A 26942-nucleotide genomic window follows, 5' to 3' on the forward strand; every position below is an offset into this window, starting at 1 on the left:
GGAAGACACAAAGAAATGGAAAAATGTTCCATGCTCATGGATTAGAAAAACAAATATGGTTAAAATGTCTATATTACCTAGAGTAATCTACACATTCAATGCAATCCCTATCAAAATACTGTCAACTTTTCTCACAGAAATGGGATAAATAATCCTAAAATTTCTATGAAACCAGAAAAGACCCTGAATTGCCAAAGGAATGTTGAAAAAGGAAACCAAAGCTGGTGGCATCATAATTCTGGACTTCAAGCTGTATTACAAAGCTGTAAACGTCAAGACAGTATGTTACTGGCACAAAAATAGACACACAGATCAATGGCAGAACAGAGAACCCAGAAATGGATCCTCAACTCTACGGTCAAATTTTTGACAAAGCAGGAAAAAATATCCAATGGAGAAAAGACAGTCTCTTCAATAAATGGTGTTGAGAAAACTGGACAGCCATATGCAGAAGAATAAAACTGGACCATTTCCTTACACCATATACAAAAATAGACTTAAAATAGTTGAAAGACCTAAATGTGAGACAGGAATCCATCAAAATCCTTGAGGAGAACATAGGCAACAACCTCTCTGACCTTGGCCGCAGCAACTTCTTGCTAGACATGTCTCCAAGGCAAGGGAAACAAAGGCAAAAATGAACTATTGGGAATTCATCAAGATTAAAAAAAAAAAAGGAAAAAGTCAACAAAACCAAAAGACAACTGATAGAATGGGAGAAGATATTTGCAAATGACATATCAGATAAGGGGCTAGTATCCAGAATCTCTAAAGAACTTATCAAACTCAACACCCAAAGAACAAATAATCCAATCAAGAAATGGGTAGAAGACATGAACAGACATTTCCACAAAAAAGACATCCAAAGGCCAAGAGACACATGAAAAAGTGCTCAACATCACTCAGCATCACGGAAATGCAAATCAAAGCCACAATGAGATACCACCTCACACCAGGCAGAATGGCTAAAATTAACAAGTCAAGAAACAACAAATGTTGGTGAGGATATGGAGAAAGGGGAACACTCTTACAATACCGGTAGGAATTCAAACTCGTGCAGCCACTCTGGAAAACAGTATGGAGGTTCCTCAAGAAGTCGAAAATAGAACTACCCTATGACCCAGTAACTGTACTACTGGGGATTTATCCCAAAGACACAAATGTAGGGATCTGAAGGGGCACCTGCACCCCAATATTTATAGCAGCAATGTCCACAATAGCCAAACTATGGAAAAAGGCCAGAAGTCCATCGACAGATGAGTGGATAAAGATATGGTGTGTATATATACAATGGAATATTACACAGCTATCAAAAAAATGCCTTGCCACTTGCAACAACGTGGATGGAACTACACAGCATCACGCTAAACGAAGTAAGTTAATCAGAGAAAGACAATTATATGATCTCACTCATATATGGAATTTAAGAAACAAGGCAGAGGAGCATGGGGAAGAGAGGGAAAAAAAATGAAACAAAATGAAATAAGAGAGGGAGACAAAAGCATAAGAGACTCCTAATCTTAGGAAACAAACTGAGTGTTGCTGGAAGGGAGGGGCATGGGGGGATGGGGTAACTGCATGATGGACATTGGGGAGGATATGTGTTGTAATGTACACTGGGTATTATATAAGATAAATGAATCACAGACCTATACCCCTGAAACAAATAATGTGTTCTATGTTAATTTAAAAAATAATTATAAATCAATCAATCAATCTTGTAGGTTCTTTGATTTTTTCCCCTCACCATTTTTGCACATTCTAAACACTGTACAATGTAATTTTTATAATCAGAAAAAAAATTTACAAAAATAATAACAACCCGTAGCTTGTTAGCTACAAAGACAAAAACAATCATTCTGAGGACACAAAAATGGATCTTTCCTGGCACATAGCAGGCACATAATCAGAATGAATGAATACAGAAAAGAGAAACAAAAATTCTGACTATGGGGTTTAATACCATCATTGTGATAACTATTCTTTTAATGTTTAATATTTTAAAATACAAAAAAAATTTTAATACATAATTGTTTCTATTTCTTAAAGTTTGTAAATAATCTTCAAAATCCAGATTATAAAAACTGTATACTTCTATTAGCTCTATGAATGATAAGAGGAAAAGGGTGTGTTAGATTTAATAGGCTTGAGTTTCCATTTTTTTTAAACCAAAGTCATTATCAATACAATGAGATAAAGATAAATAACTTTAAAGAAGATTTTTAAAAAGGTATATATGAGAAACCCCTAACATTAGACACAGAAATTGCTCGGATCTCTTATTACTAAGGAAACAGAGTAATAGTTAGACTTAGGCTCTTGAGGGGCACCTGGGTGTCTCAGTTGTTAAGCATCTGCCTTCGGCTCGGTCCTGGGATCGAGCCCTGCATCAGGCTCCCTGCTCAGAGGGAAGCCTGCTTCTCCCTCTTCCTCTCTCCTGGCTTATGTTCCCTCTCTTACTGTCTTTCTCTCTGTCAAATAAATAAATAAAATCTTTTTTAAAAACAACAACAAAAAAAGACGTAGGCTCTTGAATCAGAAAGATATGAATTCAAATGCCACCCCTATTTCTTAACAGCTGTGTCCCCTAAAAACCAGGTTAATTAACTTTTCTTTTTTTCTTTTTTTTTAAGTAGGCTTCATACCCACCATGGAGCCCAACGTGGAGCTTGAACTCACAACCCTGAGATCAAGACCTGAGCTGAGCTGAGATCAAGAGTTGGATGCTTAACTGACTGAGCCACCCAAGCACCCCAATTATTTCTTAAGCCTCAGGTTCTTCATATGTAAAATTTGGGATAACAACGGTACCTCACGTATACAGTTATAGTGATGATTAAATGAGATTATATATGCAAAGCACAAAATTACCTAGTATGAAATAATCACTGGTTAAGTGTTCATACATTTACTACTAATCTAGTGGGTATTAAATCTTAGGGGTTGATAGGAACACATCTGACAAATAGTATTATTGAAAGCATCATACCTATGTCTCGTCTTTAAAACCTTTACTTCATCAATACTACACTTAGGAAAACTTTTGTTTGCTAAACATCTTTAGACTCAGAGAATTAGGTCTTCTAATATTTTATTAGTACACCATCCCTGCCTTTGAGTATGTAAGTCTAGCTAGGAAAGAAAATTACTAGCTAATGTCAAGAAATTTAACTTTTCTTAGCCATAACATGCAAAATACTCACGGCTTGCTAATTTTGTCTATAAACACAAAACACAGACACATTTTTTTTTTTTGAGAAGTAGCAGGACATATTCATAGCCTCAAAGTATCTCCCCAGAAGACAACTGTAATTACTGATTACAGAGGATAAAATAATAAATTTACAGTTGAAAAGCCTGGCAGATACCACATTACCCAAGTGATCAGAATCATTATCATCAATAACAACACAAATCAACAGCATGTACCTCCTAATATGATGCACTAAAAAGAATATATTACTTTTGATATTTCTGCCAAGTTTATCATGTGAATCTAACCACAAGGAACTACTGAACAAAAATAAATTGAGGGATTCTACAAAATAACTGGCCTGAGTTCTTAAAAAAAAAAAAAAATCAATGTCATGGAATACAAAAAAAAGGTTGGGAACAATTTCAGATTAAAGGAAATTAAAGAAATAGGACACTCTAAATGCAAGCACTATCTTCAATTCTCTTTGCATTGCATTTGTATTTCTAAGACATTTCTGAAACAACTGGCAAAAGGTGAGTAGGTTCTGTATGAGATAGGGTTCAATATTATTACTTCTCGTATAAATTTCCAATTATCCCTGCACTGTTTACTATAAAGGCTAGGCTTCCCTCACTGCTCCTCAGTGCCATCTACACTTTAATTCCAATAACCAGACATGTGTGGGTCTGGTTTGTTTTAACAAATAAATGCAAATGCATTTTATCAGCCCTACTTGATTACACAAATGGTGGCATAAAGCACACATTTTTTTTCTCCTGTATTTTCCTCCTAACATTGTATCTTGATGGAGATCTTTTCATATCAATAAACAAAGTGCTTTCTCACCTTTCTTTCCATTTCTTTCTTTCTTTCTTTCTTTCTTTTTTTTTTTTTGATAGTTCTGTTTTATTTTACTATTGTATGGAAGGCAAAGCAATAGGACATCTGTTAGCTATACGGACAAAAATAAAACTGGATCTGTTCCTTTTATCAGATATCATGGCAAATTCCAAATAGAGATCTAAATATAAAAACTAAAGTCACAGAAGTATTAGAAGAATCATAAACCTGATAAGAGGCTAATATCCAAAATATATAAGGAATTCATACAACTCAATAGCAAAAAAAAAAAAAAAAAAAAAAAGCCAATTAAAAAATGAGCAGAGGATGTAAACAGACATTTTCCCAAAGAAGACATACAGATGACCAAGAGGTACTGAAAAGATGTTCAACATCACTAATCATCAAGGAAATGCAAATCAAAACCAAAATGAGATATCACTTCATAATTGTTAACATGGCTATTATCAAAAAGAAATACCAAGTATTGACAAGAATGTAGAGAAAAGGAACCTTTGTGCACTGCTGGTAGGAACATAAACTGGTACAGCCATTATAGTAAACAGCATGGAGGTTCCTCAAAAATTAAAAATATGACTACCATATGATCCAGCAATTCCACTTCTGGGTATTTATCCAAAGGAAATAAAAAACAGTAACTCAAAAAAAATATATGCACCCCCAAGTTCACTACAGCATTATTTACAGTCACCAACACAAGGAAACTAAGTGTCCATCAATGGATGAGTGGATAAAGAAAACATCACACACACACACACGAATATTATTCAGCCATAAAAAAGAAGGAAACCCTGACATTTTTGACAATAAGGATGGACCTTGAGGACATTATGCTAAGTGAAAAAAATCAGCCAAAGAAAGACGAATACCATATGATTTCACTTACATGTGGAATCTTTTTTTAAAAAATTAACTCATAGTGCTGTGAAGTGTGTAAACCTGGCGATTCACAGACCTGTACCCCTGGGGATAAAAATACATTATATGCTTATAAAAAAATAAAAAATTTAAAAATTAAAAAAAAAATTAACTCATAGATAAAAAGAACAAATTGGTGGTTGTCAGAGATGGTGGATGGTGAGTAAGCAAAATAAGTGAAAGTAGTCAAATGGTACCAACTTCCAGTTTAAAATAAATAAGTCATGGGGACGTAATATACAGCAGGATGACTATAGGTAATAATACTGTGCTGTGTATTGGAAAGTTGCTAAGAGGTTGCCTGGGTGGCTCAGTCAGTTAAGCGTCTGCCTTCAGCACAGATCATGATCTCAGGATCCTGGGATGGAGTACCACATCAGGCTCCCTGCTCAGCAGGGAGTCTCCTTCTTCCTTAGCCCCTCTCCCCCAGCGCTTGTTCTCTCTTGTGTTTGAGCAAAAATAAGTAAAATCGGGGCACCTGGGTGGCTCAGTCGCTTAAGCGGCTGCCTTCGGCTCAGGTCATGATCCCAGCATTCTGGGATCGAGTCCCACATTGGGCTCCTTGCTCCGTAGGGAGCCTGCTTCTCCCTCTGCCTCTGCCTGCCACTCTGCCTGCCTGTACTCTATCTCTCTGACAAATAAATAAACAAAATCTTTAAAAAAAAAAAAAAAGTAAAATCTTTAAAAAAAAAAGTTGGTAAGAGAACTTAAAAGTTCTCATCACAAGAAAAAAAGTTTGTAATTATGTGCAGTGATCATTACACAATATACAAGTATCAAATCACTATGTGGTAATTAGTTTCATTCCTCCTAAACTAATATGATGTTGTATGTCAATTATATCTCAATTTAAAAAAAATTAAAATTTTTTAAAAATTTAAAAAAAGAAATAAGAAAAGAAAACCCAAGGGAATTTCTTTATAAACAGGGAGTGGGGTAAGACCTGAGTAAAGAGAAGTCAAATTCCAGAATTAATAAATGAAAAGATTATGAAAATGACATTTAAAAAAAACTTTGGATGGCAAAAAAAATCATAAAATAAAAACATGTTTGACAAGCTACTGAAATATATTTGCAACTTAAAATACAAAAGGCTGATATCCATAATCCATAAGCATGTTTTTAAAATGAAGATGAAAAAGACCAACAACTCAATATTTAGAAACGGGCAACAGTCAAAGAGTTCTCAAAAAGAAATGCAAATGGGCATGAATGGGAGATAAAGGTCTCTGAATTGATCACATAGTTTTTCCTTTGGAAAAATATAAGCTTTATAAAATTAAGATAAATAAATTAAGGGGAAAAGGTAAGCTTTAAATACTGAGTAAAAAAAGAACTGAAACAAGTGAGTCTCACTATAAATCAAGTTGAAGGCAGAACAACACTAGAAAAAAGTTACTTTAAATGACTTAGAAGCAATATTTTGCCTGTACATCCTTAGTGGTATATATTCTAGGTCAAAAGAACTTAAAGTCAGTAGTAGTATCATTTTTTCAAAATAATTATAGTTATACATAAGTAATAGAAGTAGTAATAAAGTTAATATCATTATGAGCCTAGATTTTCAAAGAAGAGAAAAAAGATGTAAATAACAAAAAGTTAAGAAATAAAACATAACTTTGCAATCTTACATTTGAATTACAAATATCAGAAAGAACCCGGGATCGTTATCTCATTTTAAAAAAAAGAAGAAGACTTATGAGGTGCCTGGGTGGCTCAGTCAGTTAAGTGACCAATTCTTGATTTCCGCTCAGGTCATTATCTCAGGGTCCTAAGATCAAGCCCCACATCGAGCTCCGCACTCAGTGCAGTCTGCCTGTCCCTCTCTTTCCCCCTCCGTCCTCCCCCTGCTTGTCTGCTCCCTTTCTCTAAAATAAATAAATCTTTTTAAAAAGACTTCTGGGGTGCCTGGGTGGCTCAGTGGGTTAAAGCCTCTGCCTTCGGCTCAGGTCATGATCTCGGAGTCCTGGGATTGAGCCCATATCAGGCTCTCTGCTCAGCAGAGAGTTTCCCCTGCTCAGTTTCCCCTCCCCCCGCCACCTGCCTCTCTCCCTACTTGTGATCTCTGTCAAGTAAATAAATAAAATCTTAAAAAAAAACAGACTTCCTTACTGCCACCGGAATGGCCTATAAGCCTATAAATTATTGTGATAACACAATAGCTATATATACCCCTTAGCATCAAGATTATGATCTCTAAATACCATTTCCCATTAAAAGGAACTACACAAAGAAATGGCTGATGCCAGGTAGAGAGTGTAAAATGTACAAAATAAGCCTAGGTTAACTTATTGTGCCAGAAAGTAAGGATATTATCAAAGACTGCTTGGATCATTTCAAAGTACAACAGCAATTTTAAAGGGATTCTCACTAACCTAAAAGAGAGCAATATATCTCTCTTCAAATTGGTGTCTTCACTTTCTTTGGGTAAATACCCAGAAGCAGAATTTCTGGATTGTGTGGTAGTAGTTCTATTTCCAGTTTTCTAAGAAACTTCCATAGCAGCTGCACCAATTTACATTTCCACTAACACTGTATGACTGTTCCCCTTTCTCCACATTCTTGCCAGCACTAGGGAATAGATACACACACCCCTATGTTCACTGCAGCAGTATTTATAATAGCCGAGATATGGAAGCAACCCAAGTGTCCATCAATGGATGAAGAGATAAAGAAGATGCGATGTATACATATGTGTGTCATATATACACACACTAGAACATTACTCAGCCATAAAAAAGAATAAAACCATGCCATTTGTGACAACATGGATGGACCCAGAGGGCATTATGCTAAGTGAAATGAAGTGATGGACAAATCCTGTATGATCTCACTCTTACATGTGGAATCTAAAAAACAAAACAACCAAGCTGACAAAACAAAACAGAAACAAACTCATAAATACAGGAAACAAACTGGTGGTTACCAGAGTGGAGTGGAAATGGGGATGGGTGGAACAGGTGAAGGGGATCAAGAGATACAAACTCCCAGTTATAAAATAAGCCATGGGGATGTAATATACAGCATAGGGACTATAGTCTGTAATACTGTAATGACTTTGTATGGTGACAGATGGTGACTAGACTTATCAAGGAGATCATTTTGTAACACACAAAAACACTGAATTTCTATGATGTGCACATAAAACTAATAGGATATGGTATGTCAATTATACTTCAATTAAAATAAAATAAAATAAAATAAAATGGGACAATTTGCACCAAAAAGAATAGCTGAATGGAGTGAACACATCAAATATATAAAAATTATGAGATCATCAAATAAATAACCACAACTTATTGGTCACCACTGGAACCTGCTAGGGCATCAAGTTCCTTCTTTGAAAACTTGTGAACTGGGAAATATCAAGCATTCATCCTGCCAAACTATATTTCAGGGTAACCAGATAGATGATATCAGAAAGCTTTCCTTTATTAAAAAATCATTCCTAGCTAATAAATAAGAAAGGAGGTTTTTTGTTTTTGTTTTGTTTTTACAAAATCACTCCTTTGAATCATCTAAGGGAATACTAGATTTAGGCAAGAATCATCAGGGGTGGGGCTCAGTTGGTTTAGTGTCTGCCTTTGGCTCAGGTCATGATCCTGGGATGGAGCCCTGCATTGGGCTCTCTGCTCACCAGAGAGTTCACTTCTCCCCGCCTCTCTCTCTGACCCGCCTCCCCACATCCCTAAACAACAACAATAATCAGGGGTTACAAAAATCACTTGGGTGTAAGGCTGACAGAGAACAATAAAGGGATCAAACTAAGACTACCTGAACCCACTAATCAATTCTGACATAAAAAGAGGGGCAATCAGTCATTGTGTACCTCCATTCAAACTTATTAACTGCTTAAAAATTAATGGATTATTTAAGACATTTTCTAACTTGGTATGAACTTTTATACAATTTTTACAGAAAGTATAATGTTAAACATTTTTATTTTTTATGTATTTCTATATTTAAAAAGGAAAATTCACACACTCATAAAGAATTCTAATTCTATTTCAGTATGTAACTATTTCTCAAAAAAAGTTTTAATTGACTTTAATCTCCCAATAATACTTACTGCGAATTCTCCTCTTCTACTAATTGCGTAAGCTTTCTCCAGGGATTATACTCAGAATCAATGCTATAAAGCCGCATGTGCAAGGCTAATACATGGAACAGCTGATCTAAATAAATTGAAGAAAAGGTTTAATTAGAAAGTTCACACAATTCTTCCAGGACAAAATTCATACAAAATTTCTAGCTAATTCATGTGGAAATATTTCCCATCTTCATAATTATAATTTGCCAAGTTTAAGAATCAACTACTTCACACTCTCTTTTAAGGTAAACTCTGAAATATTTATGCAAAAAATTACCACTGGAACTGGACTATCCTTATGCTCAGTCTCAATACTGGAATGGTTCGTTCTCCTTATCTCCTGTCACAGACCTACTTTTCCTTGGCTTTATGCATCAGACTTGATGAATGGTACTTCTCACACTTGTGGCTGTCCCTAACAAAGATTTACTATTATCAATACTCTAATCTGAGTAATACTGACAATGACATCCACCTAAATCGCTGTTAGATGAAATTCTTTACATGGTATTTTCCCCTAAGTCCTCTTTAGACTGAGTTGTGACTTCATTATCTTTTGATTCAAATGAAGAAAAAACTGAAATAACGTTATTACTTAGCATAGCTACTCCAGCTATTTTCATTTCTTCTCTCTAAACCATACTAATAATCTATAAGTCTTAGCTTTCAAAAAAATCTGCTCATGACATTTGGGGAAAAATGTTTTTCTTTAAAATTTTAAAATCATTCAGAAGGAAATCCTAAATTATGCTTTCATACCATATGTCCTTTTTGGGAGTTAAAATGACAAGGAATGGATTAGATTATTCTGCCACAAATTCTCAAAAACATACATGATACAAAAGTCATTTTTTAGAAAATCAGATAATACTTTCTGACATATGACTGAAATTAATTCTTAAAACCAGACAGAGGGGGTGCGCCTGGGTGGCCCAGTGGGTTAAGCCTCTACCTTTGGCTCAGGTCATGATCTCCTGGGATCCAGCCCTGCATTGCAGCCCTGCTAAGCAGAGAGCCTGCTCCTCACCCCTCCCCCCACCTGCCTCTGCCTACCTGTCATCTCTGTCAAATAAATTCTTAAAAAACAAAACAAAACAGACAGAGGGCACCTGGGTGGCTCAGTTGGTTAAGCGACTGCCTGAGGCTCAGGTCATGATCCCAGAGTCCTGGGATCAAGACCCACATCAGGATCCCTGCTCAGAGGGTAGCCTGCTTTTCCCTCTCCTCCCTGCTCCTGCCCTCTCTCATTATCTCTGTCTCTCTCTCCCCAGTAAATAAATAAATAAAAACTTAAAAAAAAAAAAAGAAAAAGAAAAAAAGCCAAATAACACAAGCATTTTGTTGTCACTTATTCTCTGAATTAAAATCAAAAGAAAACAAGATTTTGCTTCTGAGCAACCAACTTAGAAACCAACTATATTTTAGATTAATTTAAGATCTATCAATATGATTCTCGTGAGGGGGTAGTAACAGTAAGGGTAATAGTAGTTTGGTTTGGGGAATCTATTGTAAGGCATTATGAGAGCTATAAGATGAACAAAGTAAATGTTCCACTCTGTGTGGCAGGTAGAGGAAATGGGAGGTGGGAAAGGGAACTGAATCTTAACACTACACATACCTGTAAGTTTCATCCTGATCTCTCTATAACAAACAGAAGAAGGTAAATACCTCAACCTGCTTTGCCTCATGTTTATAGGTCAACCTATAGTACAAATCCTCTCTTAAAATTTCTTCATCCTATTAATACGCAGATTAGCTGAGTATTTGTTACATGCCAGGCACTATTTTGAAATCATTTAACATAGATTATCTCAATTACTTTTCACAAAAATTCTACTTTGTTATCCCCAGTTTTGAGACCAGTTAAGTTTCCCAAACTTCCAGTTTTTCCAGTAAACTTGTTCAACTAATAACACTGACAACAGGGATGTTTCCAGTAGAGGAATAAAATGATGAATGATATATTGGTCATTTTATTCCAATTTAATTTTACATAAGAGAGTACATAATGTATAATTGAAGTGTCTAAAACCTAAAAGTGTTTAAAAAAACAACAACAACATTAATTTCTCTAGCAGGAAAATATTTAACTCAAATTGCTAGGTGGAGAGTGTTACATTTTTTTATATAGGTGTTAACTGAATTAGAGAGCTGTTTTTAACTACATCGGAAACTTCAGTATGTACTACTATACACTGGCTAATTGAATTTAAATTTAAAAAAAAATTTTAAAGCTGTTTTTAATACTTTCTTTCAAGATGAAAGTCAATTATCAGAAAGTTTATCTGATTTAATCAAAAGCATAGGAGTTGCAATTCTACTAAGTTGTTTTGCATTGAAACCATGGTAGCACAGAAAAATGCAACAATCCATCTATTTTCCTAACTTCTACCATAATTAAAGAAACAAATGTTGAAGGAAACTTTTTTATCTCTTCTTATTCCCTCATTTCTGCAGATGAGGAAATAGGCCCAGAGAAAGGAAGAACCTTGCCAGATCACCCTAATACCAATGGAAAGGCTAAGAAAAGAATTCAAGATTTGCAACTTCCTTGTTATTTCTACCACTCTAGTTCTCCCTAGGGTTTTTACAATTAAAAGAAAAATGCAATATTCCTTTTCTAACACAAACATATTCCTTTCCATTCCTATGAAAAACTGATATTGTAACCCTGATGCATCTTCTAAAGCTATTAATATAATATATAACAAGCGTCTTTGGTATTGATTTTAGAGCTGAAAACTACTAATAAGGTACATCTACCTTTGAAAAACAATGCTAGAAACTGCAAATAACTTCAGTAGGAAATAGAGAATTGGCCAAATAACAATCAACACCTTTCACTATTCATTGTATTCTTCAAAATTTAGTCTGAGGGCTATCAGTAATAAACTCTCATTTAGCAGCAAAAGGATCTCTTAACCAAAACAAATCATGACAGTAGTAGACTAAGGAGAACCTATGTTCATAATTGAAAAGTTAAAAACTGAAACTAATGGGAAACCATTTTTAAGTTTTATTTAAGTAATCTCTACACCCCATGTGGGGCTCAAACTCACAACCCCAAGATCAAGAGCTGCATGCTCGTCCAACTGAGAAAGCAAGGCACCCCAATGGGAAACTATTTTAAATTCCAACCATTTGTATGATATTTTAAAAACCAAGAAATAATTACATTAAGAAATTATATTATTAAAATCTTGAAAAACAACAGCAAAAAAAATAGATAACTTCTTTTCTGGAACAACATGTTTTAAGTTCTAAAGTTAGACCCACATTTATAAAAGAGTTTTGGAAATGAGAAACACCATTAAATTTATTTAGAGGTATGCTATGATTTCAACACATGTATAGGAGGCACCATTGTCTACTGGGAATCAGGAAGTCCTAGGTTTGAATCCAAGTTCTGTACTGATCATGTGTCCTTGGACAAAAGACCTTAGTTTTATTATCTGTAAAATGGGAATAATGCCACCTTTCTGGCCTGTTATATAGCAATAATAGTTACAGTAATTGCATATATATGTAGTGTATAGATAGCTGTGCTTACATATATGTATATACACACATGGTTCGCAAGAATAAATTCCAAATAATAAATTTAATATTTATAAACTTGAAATATTACAATTAAAATTAGAAATTATAGCATTACAAACACCAGGTCTCTACATAAAACTACCTCTCCACAAAAAATATAAATATATATTTTTAAGTCCCATCTCTTCTCTGTCCTCTCCTGAACTTTTGGTACTACTCATTCCTGGTTCTCCCTCAGTTCCGTCTCAGTTACCTTTACACATTCTTCTTCCTTTGTTAAATCCTAAATGTTAGGATTCTTCATAAGAAAAAGGAACCCTTCCTAGTTCTCCTTTCCTCTCATTTTGCACATACTATTTCACCAAATTCAACTGCCATGTCTACTTGTAAGTTTACAATTCACAAATTTCTCTAGCTCTTCAATGTTCAACAGGCACCACAAAATCAATATATCTAAAAATAGACTGATTATACAGCCCAATGTTATCTGGCCTGCAATGTTCAGTTCCTCTTATAATCCATATTTGGGGGAATGACATCACTGCCCCTGCAAACACCAAAACAAAAACAAACAAAAAAACTTGGGGACTCAAATCCCATATCCTTGCACTCCACAGACAACTGATTAGCAATCCTACTGGTTCTACTTCTGTGATCCATCCTCTTCTGCTTCACTCTACAGCTCTATCATTTCTCAACTGGATTACTCAACAGAGTGCTCATTCAGCTTCATGCCTTTTGTTTCCCTCTCTCCCCATCCCTGTAAACAGTAAGTCTATCACATTATCTCATAACTGGTTGGTGAACCACAGAAGGAATAGGTTTTGAAAGCCCTTTATGAGATAACCTCTATCTTTTATTTCCTAACCTCCTTTCTTCCCTTTCCTTTCCAAGTATTCCCCAGTGTATCACGTTGTCTCATTCTGTCTCTGCAAGCTGTTCTCTCAGCCTAGAATAGTATATTCCTGTTCTCCAGGCAAACTTGACTCATCTTTCAAGAGCTAGCTCAAGTGCTCCTCTGTAAAGTTTTCTCTAATACCGTAACTGAGACAGATGTAATCATCCTTTGCTTTATACATTCTCTAAACCCTGAGTTAACTCTATCACTCTTATATAGTCCAGTAATTATTTTCACATGTTTTTCTCTCCTGTTAATGGTGAGCACTCCCTGAAGAAGACAACTGTGTCCCTTGCTCTTTGCATTTTGTAGCCTAGCACAGTGCTTGGCATATAGAAGGATTTTAAGTATGCTGAATATTGCATGAATAAATCAACAGTCCTATGAAAAAAATCATACAATATAAGCATAAAATTCATGAAGGATTTATACTCTTCCTTTTTTGTCATGACACACTGGCTCAGCAACCAAGAAGTAGGCCAATTAATCAGCCCTAATTTTATTGCCCCAAAGAGACTGACCTCTCAACTCTTTAACTACTAGAGCAGTGCTTGACCTACTTGCTCTCACCATCTTCTTCCCCATGCTGGTTGCTCTGACAACTCACCTGGGACAAAGAACTCTATTTTCTGCAATACCAAATCACATTCATTATAACTGTGATAAGTCTAAAGTACTATAATGTGCTTAATCACAAGACAGACATGTCTTTACCACTGAAAGACTGGTTTGTCCTTAAAACAAAACAAAACAAAAAAAAACCCTATGCTTAAATTATAAGAACTCTTAGCTGGAACAAAAAGGTAAGCTTTAACAATCCCTTCTATCTTTATCAATATTAAAATAACTAGTAATCTAAAACTGGTAGATTATTTCTTAGTAGAACTCATGTCATTAAAACAAATATATGTTAAAGACCTGTCCTAAAACCTTTTATAAGTTGGTTCCATGTTAAATTGTACCACTGTTAAAATTTACCTACAGTAAACTTAACTGGGTCTGCATTTCAGATCATTCAAGATTTTAGTCCTTTCAGTGCAGTTATCTCTGATCAAATAATTGTCAGTGAAAAAAAAATCTCAATTAGCCAAATGACTCTCTGAACTACCAGGGGAGGAGGGGGATCTCAATTTCTCCATAACTGACCAATCAAAGTAAGGAAACAGTTCTGAACAATTTATCCAAGGTGAATATACTAGCTGTGGATATACTCCTCTCACAGCTGAGTCAGCTAACCTTGGTTCCTCTACATAATCCTGAGAAATTAGCTGTAGAAAGATGGGAGAGGACTCCTCAAATGAAGTCTGGGAACAACTCTAAGAAGGGAAGATCTGTAACTCTGGTTCCCAAGAAACACGAGGTTCATGCCATGGGATGACAGGAGCTGACTCATCTTTCCCCATCCCACTCCTCACCACTCCACGGAAGGCTGGGCAGGGAATAAAATGTCAGTCATGGTAGGAATTTTGAAGGGTTAAGAAAAATTTAATAATAATAAAATAATATATATAAAATACTTCAGTTTCATATATAAACTATATGTATGTATACATATACATACTTTAGTTTTATCTATTACTACTTGATCTTTAAGTTCACCATGATACATATGTTCGACAGTCAGCACATCTATTATCATCCCCATTTTCATAATAAGGTAAAAAATTAGGTGACTTCCCTAAAGTCCAAAAGATAACAAACATGACTAGAATCCAGATCTTTTAACTCCAACCCAGTGCTCCTTCCAGCACTGTATCCTATGTTGCTTCTAGCCAATAAAGGCACAGCCAAGTTTGGGGATAAAGTAGCAGAGCTTTATTTACTTAAGACAGGTTTTATTCCCCCATGTGACTATGGGAACACGTGAAAGGAAAAAGCTATCATTAGTACCTTCTTGTTCTCCGTGCTGTGTTCCTTTCCTGCCTCCCAGAGTTCCTGTGTCTCCATTCCCCGGCACACTGTGCCATCATTTTCTGGTCACCTCAAGTATCATAGCATTAGTATTTTTATGGAACTGTTTTCCTTCTACTTTTAAGGTTTCAAAGGCAGCCTCCTGCTTCATGTTTGCAACACTGTGTGGAACAATATGGGGAGAGGCACAAATCTGCTTCCACACATAGGTAATCATAAGAAAGATAAAACATAGCTTCTTAGGAATCCCAATTTCTTCCTTATCGAAAAGGACACACTCCATGAACTCAGGTCTAATCTGAGCACCTCATATAAGGGGCAGGAGTTCTAAACTAAGAAAGGATTGCCTTTCCCTAAGCCTAGCAAGATCCGAGGGCCCCTACGCCCCCTATGCCCAGATAGTGGAAATTACTACCTGTGGTATCTAGTTCCTAGAATACACAGATCATAAATTCCGGAAGGCCTGACTACCTGGCCACAAAGCATAGAACCTTCAGAATGACTTTAAAGAATAAAGCCATTCCTTTTAGTAAAATTTTCAAGCCATACTCTTGTCCCTCTAACCCAGGCTTCCCAAAATTAACAATCTATTTTGTTAATAGATAAACTATATCAATCTTTGGTAATAAATCCCATTCTGACCACCTCATCTCATCTCTGTAAAGGTCAACAAAGTACCTGTTAACCCCTTAAAAAAAAAAAAGCTGAGCTAAAAATTAACTTTTATCTTGCTTCTGGTCTCCTTACTCACACACATCCATGCCCAAATTTGATAAAGGCAGTGTTGAAGTAGAAATAGTAATATCAAGATTTATAATGTATGAAGACTTGACATACATTACATAATTGAGTTCTCACAACAATCTTTTGGTTGGGTACAAAGAGGAAGAGAATTCATGAGGTAAAATAGCTAGCTCCCAAATCATCTGTCTATTCATGAAGAATAGAATCAGGAGGCAATTTCCACATTTTTTATATTAACTTATGCGTTTTGACTGTTATAATGATTTGGTGGCCAAATTTTCCTCTTGTTATATGGGGTAACAAAAAGAATAGAACAAAAGTTGTGATTCAACCTATTTATAGAATTCATAATTTTTAAATCTAAAAACAGACCTTAATAAGATATAGATACTAGAATTTAACTACTGTCAAAGAACAAGGTCAGGCTACTTATGAGAAATTTTGCGATCTTAACAATATCTTTATGTAGTCTTACGGTAGGATGAAATTAACATTAAATAATTCTTCTAACTCTGAATTCAACAAAAATTCATTCTTCGAGCAATTAAAATTATTTTAAGTTGCCTGTACACATCAAAGCTGGATTGCTTTCTATGAATAACAAAACACAGGCATCATTTCTTGATAAGATCATAACTTGTATCAAAATTACTCACCACATGCATCAAGTCTTGATAAGATCATAAACTGTATCAAAATTAAGTTAGAGTCCCCCCAATGAAACTGTCAAAGCAAAGGTCTGCCATAACCCCTCTCGACTAAAGTTTAGTTTTTAATCTCTCTATAAAATCATGAAATTCGGGGTGCCTGGGTGGCTTAGTCGTTAAGCGTCTGCCTTCAGCTCAGGTAATGATCCCAGGGTCCTGGGATGGAGCCCCGCATCGAGCTCCCTGCTTGGCGGGGATCCTGCTTCTCCCTCTCCCACTCCCCTTGCTTACGTTCCCTCTCTTACTATGTGTCTCTCTCTGTCAAATAAACAAATAAAATCTTTTTAAAAAAGTCATGAAATTCATTTGTGATGAGAACTGTAGCTTCTTAAACAACAGTAACAGTAATATCCCAAAGATAGGGAAAGATGTTGTTTACCTAAAGACAGACATTTTTTAAAACCCTTCCCCAAGATTAATAATTTATCAAATGACACCTCTTCCTTCCACCACACCCTAGCCACTGGTTTCAACAACTTCTGCTTGAGAAATTGTTGTGCTACTAACTTCACTGGACTCTATGGAGCTCCATATCTACTTACGAATTACCTGAATGAAGAAATTAACTAATTTTAATAAAACATTATCAACAAAAAGTTATCCTTCAATTTTTATATCTGCTTTGTCCTACATCTACTGGTAATAAAATTGGTGGTATTTATCAGTGTATGTATCAATTTGCAAAAAAGTCCTAAATTCACTTATCTTTTATAGTCTTGTTCAGATGCCATGTCCACCAAAAGCATCGCTGATTTTACCAGCTAAATATGATCTCAAACAAGGGGGAACCAGCCAGCAAACTGGTGAAAAATAAAAGAAAACTCAACTGGTATCCAAGGAAGAAGGAATCAGGACTTGAGAAAATATCTGAAGGAGGGGCCCAAAACAAAAATAGGAATCTTAGTGAAAGGTTAACGAAAGAAAATAGGTAAAATAACAGGAGTGTTAGCAGGCAGAGCCTGGAATGATACCAAGGCAATAGTATACAGTAAGAAGTCACTGACTAAGCCCATGAGTAAAAGTTCTTAAAAGTTCTGTATGCTTTGGGACACTTAACAAGCAAGGGATATGTGTTACATAACTGAATTTAGAGCCAGAATAGCTGGATTCTAGAGCAAGCTCTGTATTTGCCAGCTTATGACTTGGCAAGGCAACCACTCTGAATTTAAGTTTCCTTTTCTATGAAAAAGTGATAATAGCTATTTTACATGGTCATTCTATAAGACTAAATAATTTATGTGAAAGTATTTCATAAACTTTAAAACTACAAACGTTAAGTATTATTAAAATACCATAGTATGCTGCTTTGTTGATAAATTTTGCTCATTTTTTACTTTGAAAAATTTCCCAGATGCATATTTAAGAATGAACTTTTATTATGATTGGGTACTGGTTATTTACTTTAAAAAACTCTGAACATGTAAGTGCTGAATGGCATTGTTCCACTACAATTTTATCTCAGTATAAATTTAGCCAGTAATATTTTTCTGCTTTCATTGTTATAGAAAAAGCAATCTTCTCCTGCTCTCAAATTTGTGTGTGTGTGTGTGTGTGTGCGCGCGCGCACACGTGTGTGTGTTTCCCCATCCATAATTATATACTGGGCATCATTCAAGCTGCTCCAGGCAAAACTTACTAAATCTTTTCTTGACTAATCTTCAATTTTATCAAGAAGTTGTAATGGAACACTTTTCCGAAGTGTAAGTTCCATATCATTTGCTTAATTGTGGAACACTTTCTTACTCTTTCCCCAAAATATTATGAAAAAACAAACACTTTATAAATGAGATATGTGGGGCACCTAGGTGGCTCAGTCGGTTAGGCAACTGCCCTCGGCTCAGGTCATGATCCCAAGGTCCTGGGATCGAGCCCCACATCAAGCTCCATGCTCAGAAAGAGCCTGCTTCTCCCTCTCCCTCTGCCTGCTGTTCTGCCTACTTGTGCTATCTCTCTGTCAAATACATACATACATACATACATACATAAATATCCTTGAAAATGAAATATTTAAAAGGTAACAAAGTAACAAAGAGCAATAAATGGAAATGGGAAAATACTGACTTATGAGGAGTCTCTAGAGAAAAGAGGGAGTCTTTAAAAATACCATTAAAATTCTATTGGAAAATGAAAAAATGAAATACTTGATCTAAGGTCCTAAGACACACCATCAATTTAAGTTCTGATGTTCAACAAATCAGGTTTGAGTTAGGCTTGTGTAAATAACAAATACATTAAGTTTATACACTTGCAAAATAGTGGGATTTTATACAACATAAAATACATTCTACATTAGGATAAATAATGTATAAGCAATTAAACAGTAATAAATCATATGGAAACTAAAAGCAAAAAGCACATGTTGTACAACCTATACAACTGTATACAATATAATTCGTCAATCATACTTCAATAAAGTTTGGGGGGGAAAGGACTAACATAAATCATTTAAAAAAAAGAAAACCAAAAATAGTATTAAATTTAGATTTAGGATGATCTTCATCAGGACCTTTTCTATACTGGCACGTTTTGATTGCTTATTCACGAAAGGGGAAATAAAAAGAAATGAAAGTGGAAGTAACTATCAATTTAATAATTTAAATTTAAATTAAGGACACTAATTGAAGTTGTCATTGCTAGAATTTTACACCAGCATTTTTAAGATTCTGAATAAATTCCTTATTTACAAGTCTCTGGACAAATTTAAGTACCTCAGAGGGGAAAAAAAAATGAAGGAGAGCTTTTGAACATAAGACTGAAATTCCTTTACTAAATACTTCCTAATATAACAATTTCTGGAATATTATTAGCCAATGCCAAACAACAATTAAGAATAAATTAATAAGAACAGATAATTAAAATAAGTGAATTTACAGTTTTTGCTAATTCAAACAATCTAGAAGCTAAAACTCCTATGTATCAACAACTTCTCTTTTAAAACATAATACTAAATCACTGGGTCCAAGTAGGGCTTAAGTATATAAAAGTCAGTAAATACTAGATATTCAGTAAAAATTAACTTCCAAAACCTTACATTTCTAGGAATCAAGTGATAACAAAAAAAAAAAAAAAAAAAATCAAAATCTAATACAATTAGTAAGAATTTTAGAAGTAACTCAGTTGAAATTTCACATTAGTTTGTATCTTTACATTAAAAATTTCAAGAGAGGCATCTGGGTGGCTCAGTCAGTTAAGCATCTGACTCCTGATCCCAGCTCAGGTCTCTATCTCATGGTGATGAGTTCAAGCCCCATGTTGGGCTCCCTGCTGGATGTAGAGCCTACTTAAAAATTAATTAATTAATTAAAATCAAATGAATATTTTAAGATGTTTTTGATCAGTCCTTTGCTTTGAAATCATCCCCAAGTCACATATATATCTTTTCATAATAATACACATATATTTTGGGGGCGCCTGGGTGGCTCGTCCGTTAAGTATCTGCCTTTGGCTGATCATGATCTCAGAGTCCTAAGATCAAGCCCGGCATCAGTCTCCTTGCTAAGCAGGGAGCCTGTTTCTCCCTCTTCTCCCCACTCACGCTGTCTCTCACTATTTCATCTATCTCTCTCTTTCAAATAAATAAATAAAATCTTTAAGTACACACATATATTTTTGAAAAACCTATGTGTTGATAATTTTTATTAACTACTAATATTTTTAGCATTTAAGAAAATATATTCATTTTTCAAATAATACATTATGTATTTTAAACAATTTTTATTTTCTGTACCAGTCATGTTAGGTAATATTTTAACTCCAGTGATTTGGGGCTAATAATTAGCTAAACTTGACATTATGTAATATTACGCCTAGTATTCACATTAATTCTCTAAACAGTTGCTAAATAGTGATACCATCACTATGAAGAATCTACATTAAGTTCCAAATGACACTTCTCTCAAACCTACCCTTACAAGAAGTACTGAAGAATCATGCTCATTTTACAATATAAAGTATATTCATAAATAAAACCAAACATCCATAATTTTAATACATTTTAATGTTCACATCAAAATATAGTACAACGCCTTCATTAATTAACAGCAGCACTGTATATTATAGGAATCTGCAGGCAACACAAATTATTTTTATAAAAATATTTTCTTAAATCTAGACAATGTAAAAATTCTTTTAAAAAATTTAAGTTTGAAGATAATTTTTTATAGCCAAGGATACCATACTGTTTAATTTTGAGCCAATGTAAATCTGATCTACCAGTATGGCATTTATTTACGGAGCAATCACAGTACAGAAAGAGCTAAATATTCATATGATTCTTTTAAGTATAAAATTAGCCATTTAAAGCATATAATCACCATTAAAACCAATTATATGTCATATAAAAAGAATCTGAAAATACATCAAAAGACCACTTTGCTTGTATAGGCTTTCAAAAATGACATAATTTAAAATGTTTTTAAATTTACACTTTTTACTACTTACTTAAGCAAGAGCGTTTGCCAGCTGTGCTTGCACCACCTGAACACAAATTGCCTCCCCGATGAATTAATTCAAGTTCCAAATTGGTTCTGTAAGTAAAGTATTAAAATATATCTCAATTAGGCTGAAGCGATACTTTTTAATTTATTTTACTGATATGTCTGAATCAACCTAAATAATAAAGTTGAAGAACTTTATGAATAGTTTATGGAATATCCGTAATAATATTTTATCTGATATTTAGAAATAAAAAGGGAAACATATCCTTATATGTTCATATTTATAACCTCAAAACTGTACACATCATAATGTAATTGTTGCAAAACCCCAAATGTTGGCAAATACTAAAAACTGGGCCTTAAGGAAAACAACAGCAACACACTTCATAAACCCGCACATGAATCTGGTGAAAGAGCTTATACCCAACTGTTAGTCACTGAGTAGCAGGTGGTTACTGTCATCTAAAACACAAGGGCATATCAACTTTTTATCAGAGAAGTGATTATCACTCACTAGAGCTTAGATGGTTTCTAGAAATCAATATTAAACAAAATCACTAACATCATAGTAGGTATGAACAACACATATAATGAACGGTAGCCTCTTCTACGGACTTCTAAAATTACAGTTTTATTAAAGTACACTGTGTAACTCCTGACACTGCTAAACATCAAAAAAGTTCATAGAGATCTGAAATTATAATATCTTTAGCAATTTTTAGCTTACAGATTAGTTACAATTAGTAAGTTGACATTTTAAAAATCAGATTGCTTCAGAATCTAAAGATTTACTCAAAAAAATATATAGTAAAATAGCCAATGAATTTTGTCAGAATAAATGAAAATTGTGAGTGATAAAATGCATGTATTTTTACTTCAACAGTATTAATAAACGTAAACACATCTTCATTTGCCACTGCTAAAACTGAATAAACTAATTTATATCCAAAATATGCATTTGACATTAGCAATGAGATATCGTCTTAAAAAAAAAAAAAAGGCAAAATTTTAAGCTTACTTTGCAAATGAATTCAAGGAAGAATATGGTCCTATTTTACTTAAAACAGTCTGAACTGGTTTGGGTTGTATTTTAACACAAAATGTTTTTGAAACATTATTTTCATATATTTACTTATAAATGCAAACTGTTAACAAAATTAATATTCTTAAATCTGTATATTTGCCACCCATTTTTAAAGGAATGCTTTAATCCTCTCTACTGGGGTTGGGGGAAAAGCAATTTAACATTGATAATGTTCCTGCTCAGAGCTCCATCTGGTTGCTGCTGATAAGGGCATCTGTGTGACAAGGGAATTTTCCACCCTTCAGGCGATTTGCATTGCTCACTGAACTTCTAAAAACCTACCAGCAAGGAAGCAGGGACAAGGATTTCATATTAGTGGACAGAAAGCGAGCGGAGACCAGCATGTGTTCCTTCATCAAGGGAATATAAATGAGATCAATATATTTTGTTTTCACAAATCTTCTGTTGCCTAATCTGTAGAAAAAAATTAACGGCTATATTCTCTTATAAAAACTAAGATTTCCTAGATTGTACTTTTAAAAGAGCTAACCAGAAACATGATCAATTTTTACAAACGAATGTCAGAACCAGAATGTCAACTTTAATTTTAGCACAGTTTGCAAAAGTATTCATTAAGATATAACTATAAGAACAATTCTGTTTATTCAATCATCAAATAAAATACTTCAAAGGCTGATAAACATGTTACCAGGAGTTTGATTTTAGAGAATATTTGAAAGAAAACTACTAAATCTAATTATTTCAGATTATGGCTAGAAATCTCTGAAAAAACATTCCTCCTGACATAAAAAAACAAAACAAAACAAAAAAAACCTACCTATCCAAATGGTTAGTGTCATGTAATAACCTAGGACTTTAAAAATCAATATGTTAGAGGCCCTAACCCTCAGCTTTTCCTGATTTCACTTACATCAAAACTAGCCCTTTAAGTTGAAACTTGCTAGAGAATCGAACACACAAACATGTCATATGCTCTATGTCTGTCTGATCTGCTCTAATTGTTGAAAATCCCAACACAATATTCGTTTCTGCCCTCCTGAATGAATGATAGAAAAACAAAGATTGTTCCCAAGAAAAGTAGACTCCACTTTTTATATTCCTAACACAAATCTATTCCAATTAGTTTGGAAGAAAAAAAAAAGAATAAAAGAAAAAGAAAAAAGTATCTGTAACTGAAATAATAATGAGAAAGATTACTTACAGCCTATCTTGGCGCCCACCTACATATTCCATTTAAAAACTCCTCCAACTATGCTCCAGCTTCTTTTTGCATGACTGAGGTCTGCTTTCCCTTCTATCCCCTCTCCACCCTTCTTTGGTATGAACTTCTATTTTTAGAGCTATAATTTAAAAAACAAATGTGTGTATACACATGCACACACAGAGACACTCAAACATGTACTGATGTTGGTGTGGGTTCAAGGCCTAAGCCTACCACTTACTGGTTGAGCAAGTTACTCAATACCTCAGAGAGAAAAAAATATCTTTGTTCATACCATAGGCTATATTATACAAGACTCAGCTCAAGCTCTAACTCTTCTAGGAGTTAGGGAGAATTAATTCCCTTTTCTTGAGACGGGAAAGAAATATTGCCAAATACTTTATATTTCAATTTGTTCATCTTCCCTTTTAAAGTTCTATAGCACTTTTTCAATATGGTATTTTTAAAACAAACTCTATTCTGTTTTATACTGACTGATGTATATTGGTTTTGTCTCTCCAACTAATGGTAAATTCCTGGAGAGCAGGGACCATTTCAGATAAAGTTTCTAAATCCCTGATGGTACATAGCAAAGTGCTCAAAAACACCTTAGGAACCAGAAATCTCTTTGTTTGGGTATGGAACCAATGGTAAGATTCTCTTTAGTCCCCATAGCTTATTCTCTCTCTTTTGTTGACCCTTCCTTCGATCCCCTTAAATTCAGACATGAAAAGCTGGTGGGGGGCGGGGGGCGGGGGGGGAGGAAAGGTATTTTATCAAAGAATTTCTTGGCTTTAAAAAGGATTCATAATTTGGTATTTTAGCAAACATTCCTTTCATTTTGAAAATACTTAGTTTATAAAGTTTAAACTTATAATGCAACTAGTATATAAAGTAAGTTCACTCACTCTACTGAGCAGTTCACCCACTGTGACTTAAACATATCTCTCCAGCTATATCTCAGTTATTCATGTTTCATCTTCTTTCCATTTAAATGTTTCTCACTATATATAGGCAGAGTGTCACTCACCAATACCTCTAGGCTATATATAACCTGAGTCCAAAACCCTTGGAAAAATCAATTATTAAAATTAGTCTCATTTATTGTTTCAATTAAGAAATAATGAACTGGTATTTAAATGAGGAAAGCTTTCCTCCCCCAAATTAACCTTCCACAATCCATCTGAATGGTATTTGCAACAGACTGTTCTTTGGAAATATAATAATACCTGAATATAGTAATTTTGATTAATTTTAATGTAAGAGAAAGATACCATTCCAACAATTTCTTCTTTGCTGCCCTCAAAAAATCCTCCAAGGCTTCACCATGCAATTAAAATAAAAAACAAAGGGATAAGGTGCTCTACCAAAAAACCCCCCCAAAAAAAAACAAAAAAATCCTCTAAAACAATTACTAAAATTAACAGCTTTACAGGCTACTTAACCATTAGAAATATTTTGTTCCTAAACAACAAAAAAATTTAAGTTCCGTAAAAAACAAACTAAATTGCTCATTCAGTGGAGAGAAACTCAGCTCTGGGAAACAAGGGCTGTATTCCACTCAAATTTCTAATGTCAAATACAAATAAATGTGCTCATCCTAATGAATTATACATTTAAGAATCACAGTATTTAATTTAAAAGTTAAATAACTCAAAATAAATTTACTTCTAAATAGTTCACTTAAACATTTAAGCATTTTAAATATTACCAAATATTTTAATGCCTACCTTTTAGGCATGAAAATGATCATAATCTGTAATCACACATATTTGTGAAATAATGTTATATGCTAGGCATTAGATACCTATAAAGACCAGTTTCTTACCTTCAGAAAATCACACTCTATCCAAATAGGATACAACATCCTTTTTTCTCTCAATTCATGTTTTTGTTAAATTTTTTTAGCTAATTTGGTTTTTGTTTTCTTTTTAATAACTAAGTAAAACTTAGAGAAAGCATGCAATCTCACTGTGAGAACTTCGCAACGGCCTGTATAACTTTAACCAAAGGATAATGAGTGTTTTAAGGGTTATATACTCTCATTTTCAGAAGCATTATCTTGTTGCTTTGGAGTTTATCATGAGCAATCAGAGAAAAATGGAAGGAGAACACATTTTCTGTTTCTCTATATACATCCATAGTAAATAACATTTGATATCTGTCCCTGCTTCCCAATAAATGAGAAAAACCAAAATATGTTGACCTAAAAAGTCTATTACCACAGCAAGCTATATAAGAAGAAAACAAGAATTTATATATTCAAGAAATAGGAATCTAAAACTTCCAGTAAACTAAATTTAAGTCAAGGCATTTGATTTATCATACTAAAAAAATTCCATGGAGAGATCATTCCTATTCACCCAGAATTTTCTTATAAGATCAATCCTAAGAAAAATAAAAGGTATAAATACATAAGCAACATAAATACAGTATTTACACACATGCACACACATATATATACACACACATATATACATCTATATAAACAGACACATATATACATGGCATAATTGAGTTGGTCTATATTCATCTCAATTTTCTACAACATTATTACCGCAATATGGTATAGAAGGTTTTTAAAATCTTGAAACCATGGCAAAATTAAATCATACTCAATTTAGTTTTCACATAAAGTGTATTTTATTGCAAGTATGCAGCTGGTAACTCTCCAGACACAAAATGCTGAATTAACTGTTATATCTTCTCCTGAAGCATTCTGGATAAATAACAACAATAGTTTAGGAACGTACAGACTAGAAAGTTACTTCCCAATCCATTAGATTCTATTACATCAATCCATGTCTGGCATTTGCATTCTTCAACTAAAGGCTAATGTTTCCTTATCCTGAGCTCTAACTTGCTTGTAATTTGCCTAAGTCTGGTTGCTTTTTTCCTGGGTTCTAAAGACTACATATAGTTCATTTACTCTTGTTACCCTCTGGTCAGTGAATGGGGCAGAGAGATTGGCCCTGGTGAACTGCATGTACATATGACCTATAAAAGTTGAATACAGGAAGGAAAAAGAAGGACAATAATTGAAAGTAAAATAGACCTTGACTCAGATCTGAGTTGTAGTCCTCCATGGCACTAATTTGCTGCATGACATTCAAGTTATATTCTCTCTCTAAATCTTACCTATCATAATACTACTTGGGACAAGATACCAAAAAAGTATATACTTCTAGAGATATCCAGGGGTCTACAACATCAATTCTGGCAGAATGTGTTCACAAGTTTCTAATTGTGCCTCCTTCTTGCCTATTTACCTCTTTTATGGTTCTCCATTTTCATTCAATTACGTTTTCTAAAATCCCTGTTTGGAACCATTTCTTAGTTACTAAACACCCACTCAGTCAATTAGACTAATCCTACCTACACTGAAAGATAAGGGG

General features: G+C 34.2%; 1 protein-coding gene across 1 annotated transcript in view; it reads right to left on the reverse strand.

The window, feature by feature from the left end:
• Positions 1-26942, reverse strand: part of UBR3 (ubiquitin protein ligase E3 component n-recognin 3) — a gene marked incomplete at its 5' end in the record, with an annotated part of 238879 nt that overhangs the window by 61697 nt on the left and 150240 nt on the right. Inside the window, 2 exon segments of the mRNA XM_080798665.1 lie at positions 9045-9150; positions 21306-21391. Coding sequence (XP_080654791.1) covers positions 9045-9150; positions 21306-21391 — 192 coding nt within the window.

This window comes from Martes martes (genome assembly GCF_963455335.1).
Source record: "Martes martes genome assembly, chromosome: 3".
NCBI classification, from domain to species: Eukaryota; Metazoa; Chordata; class Mammalia; order Carnivora; family Mustelidae; genus Martes; species Martes martes.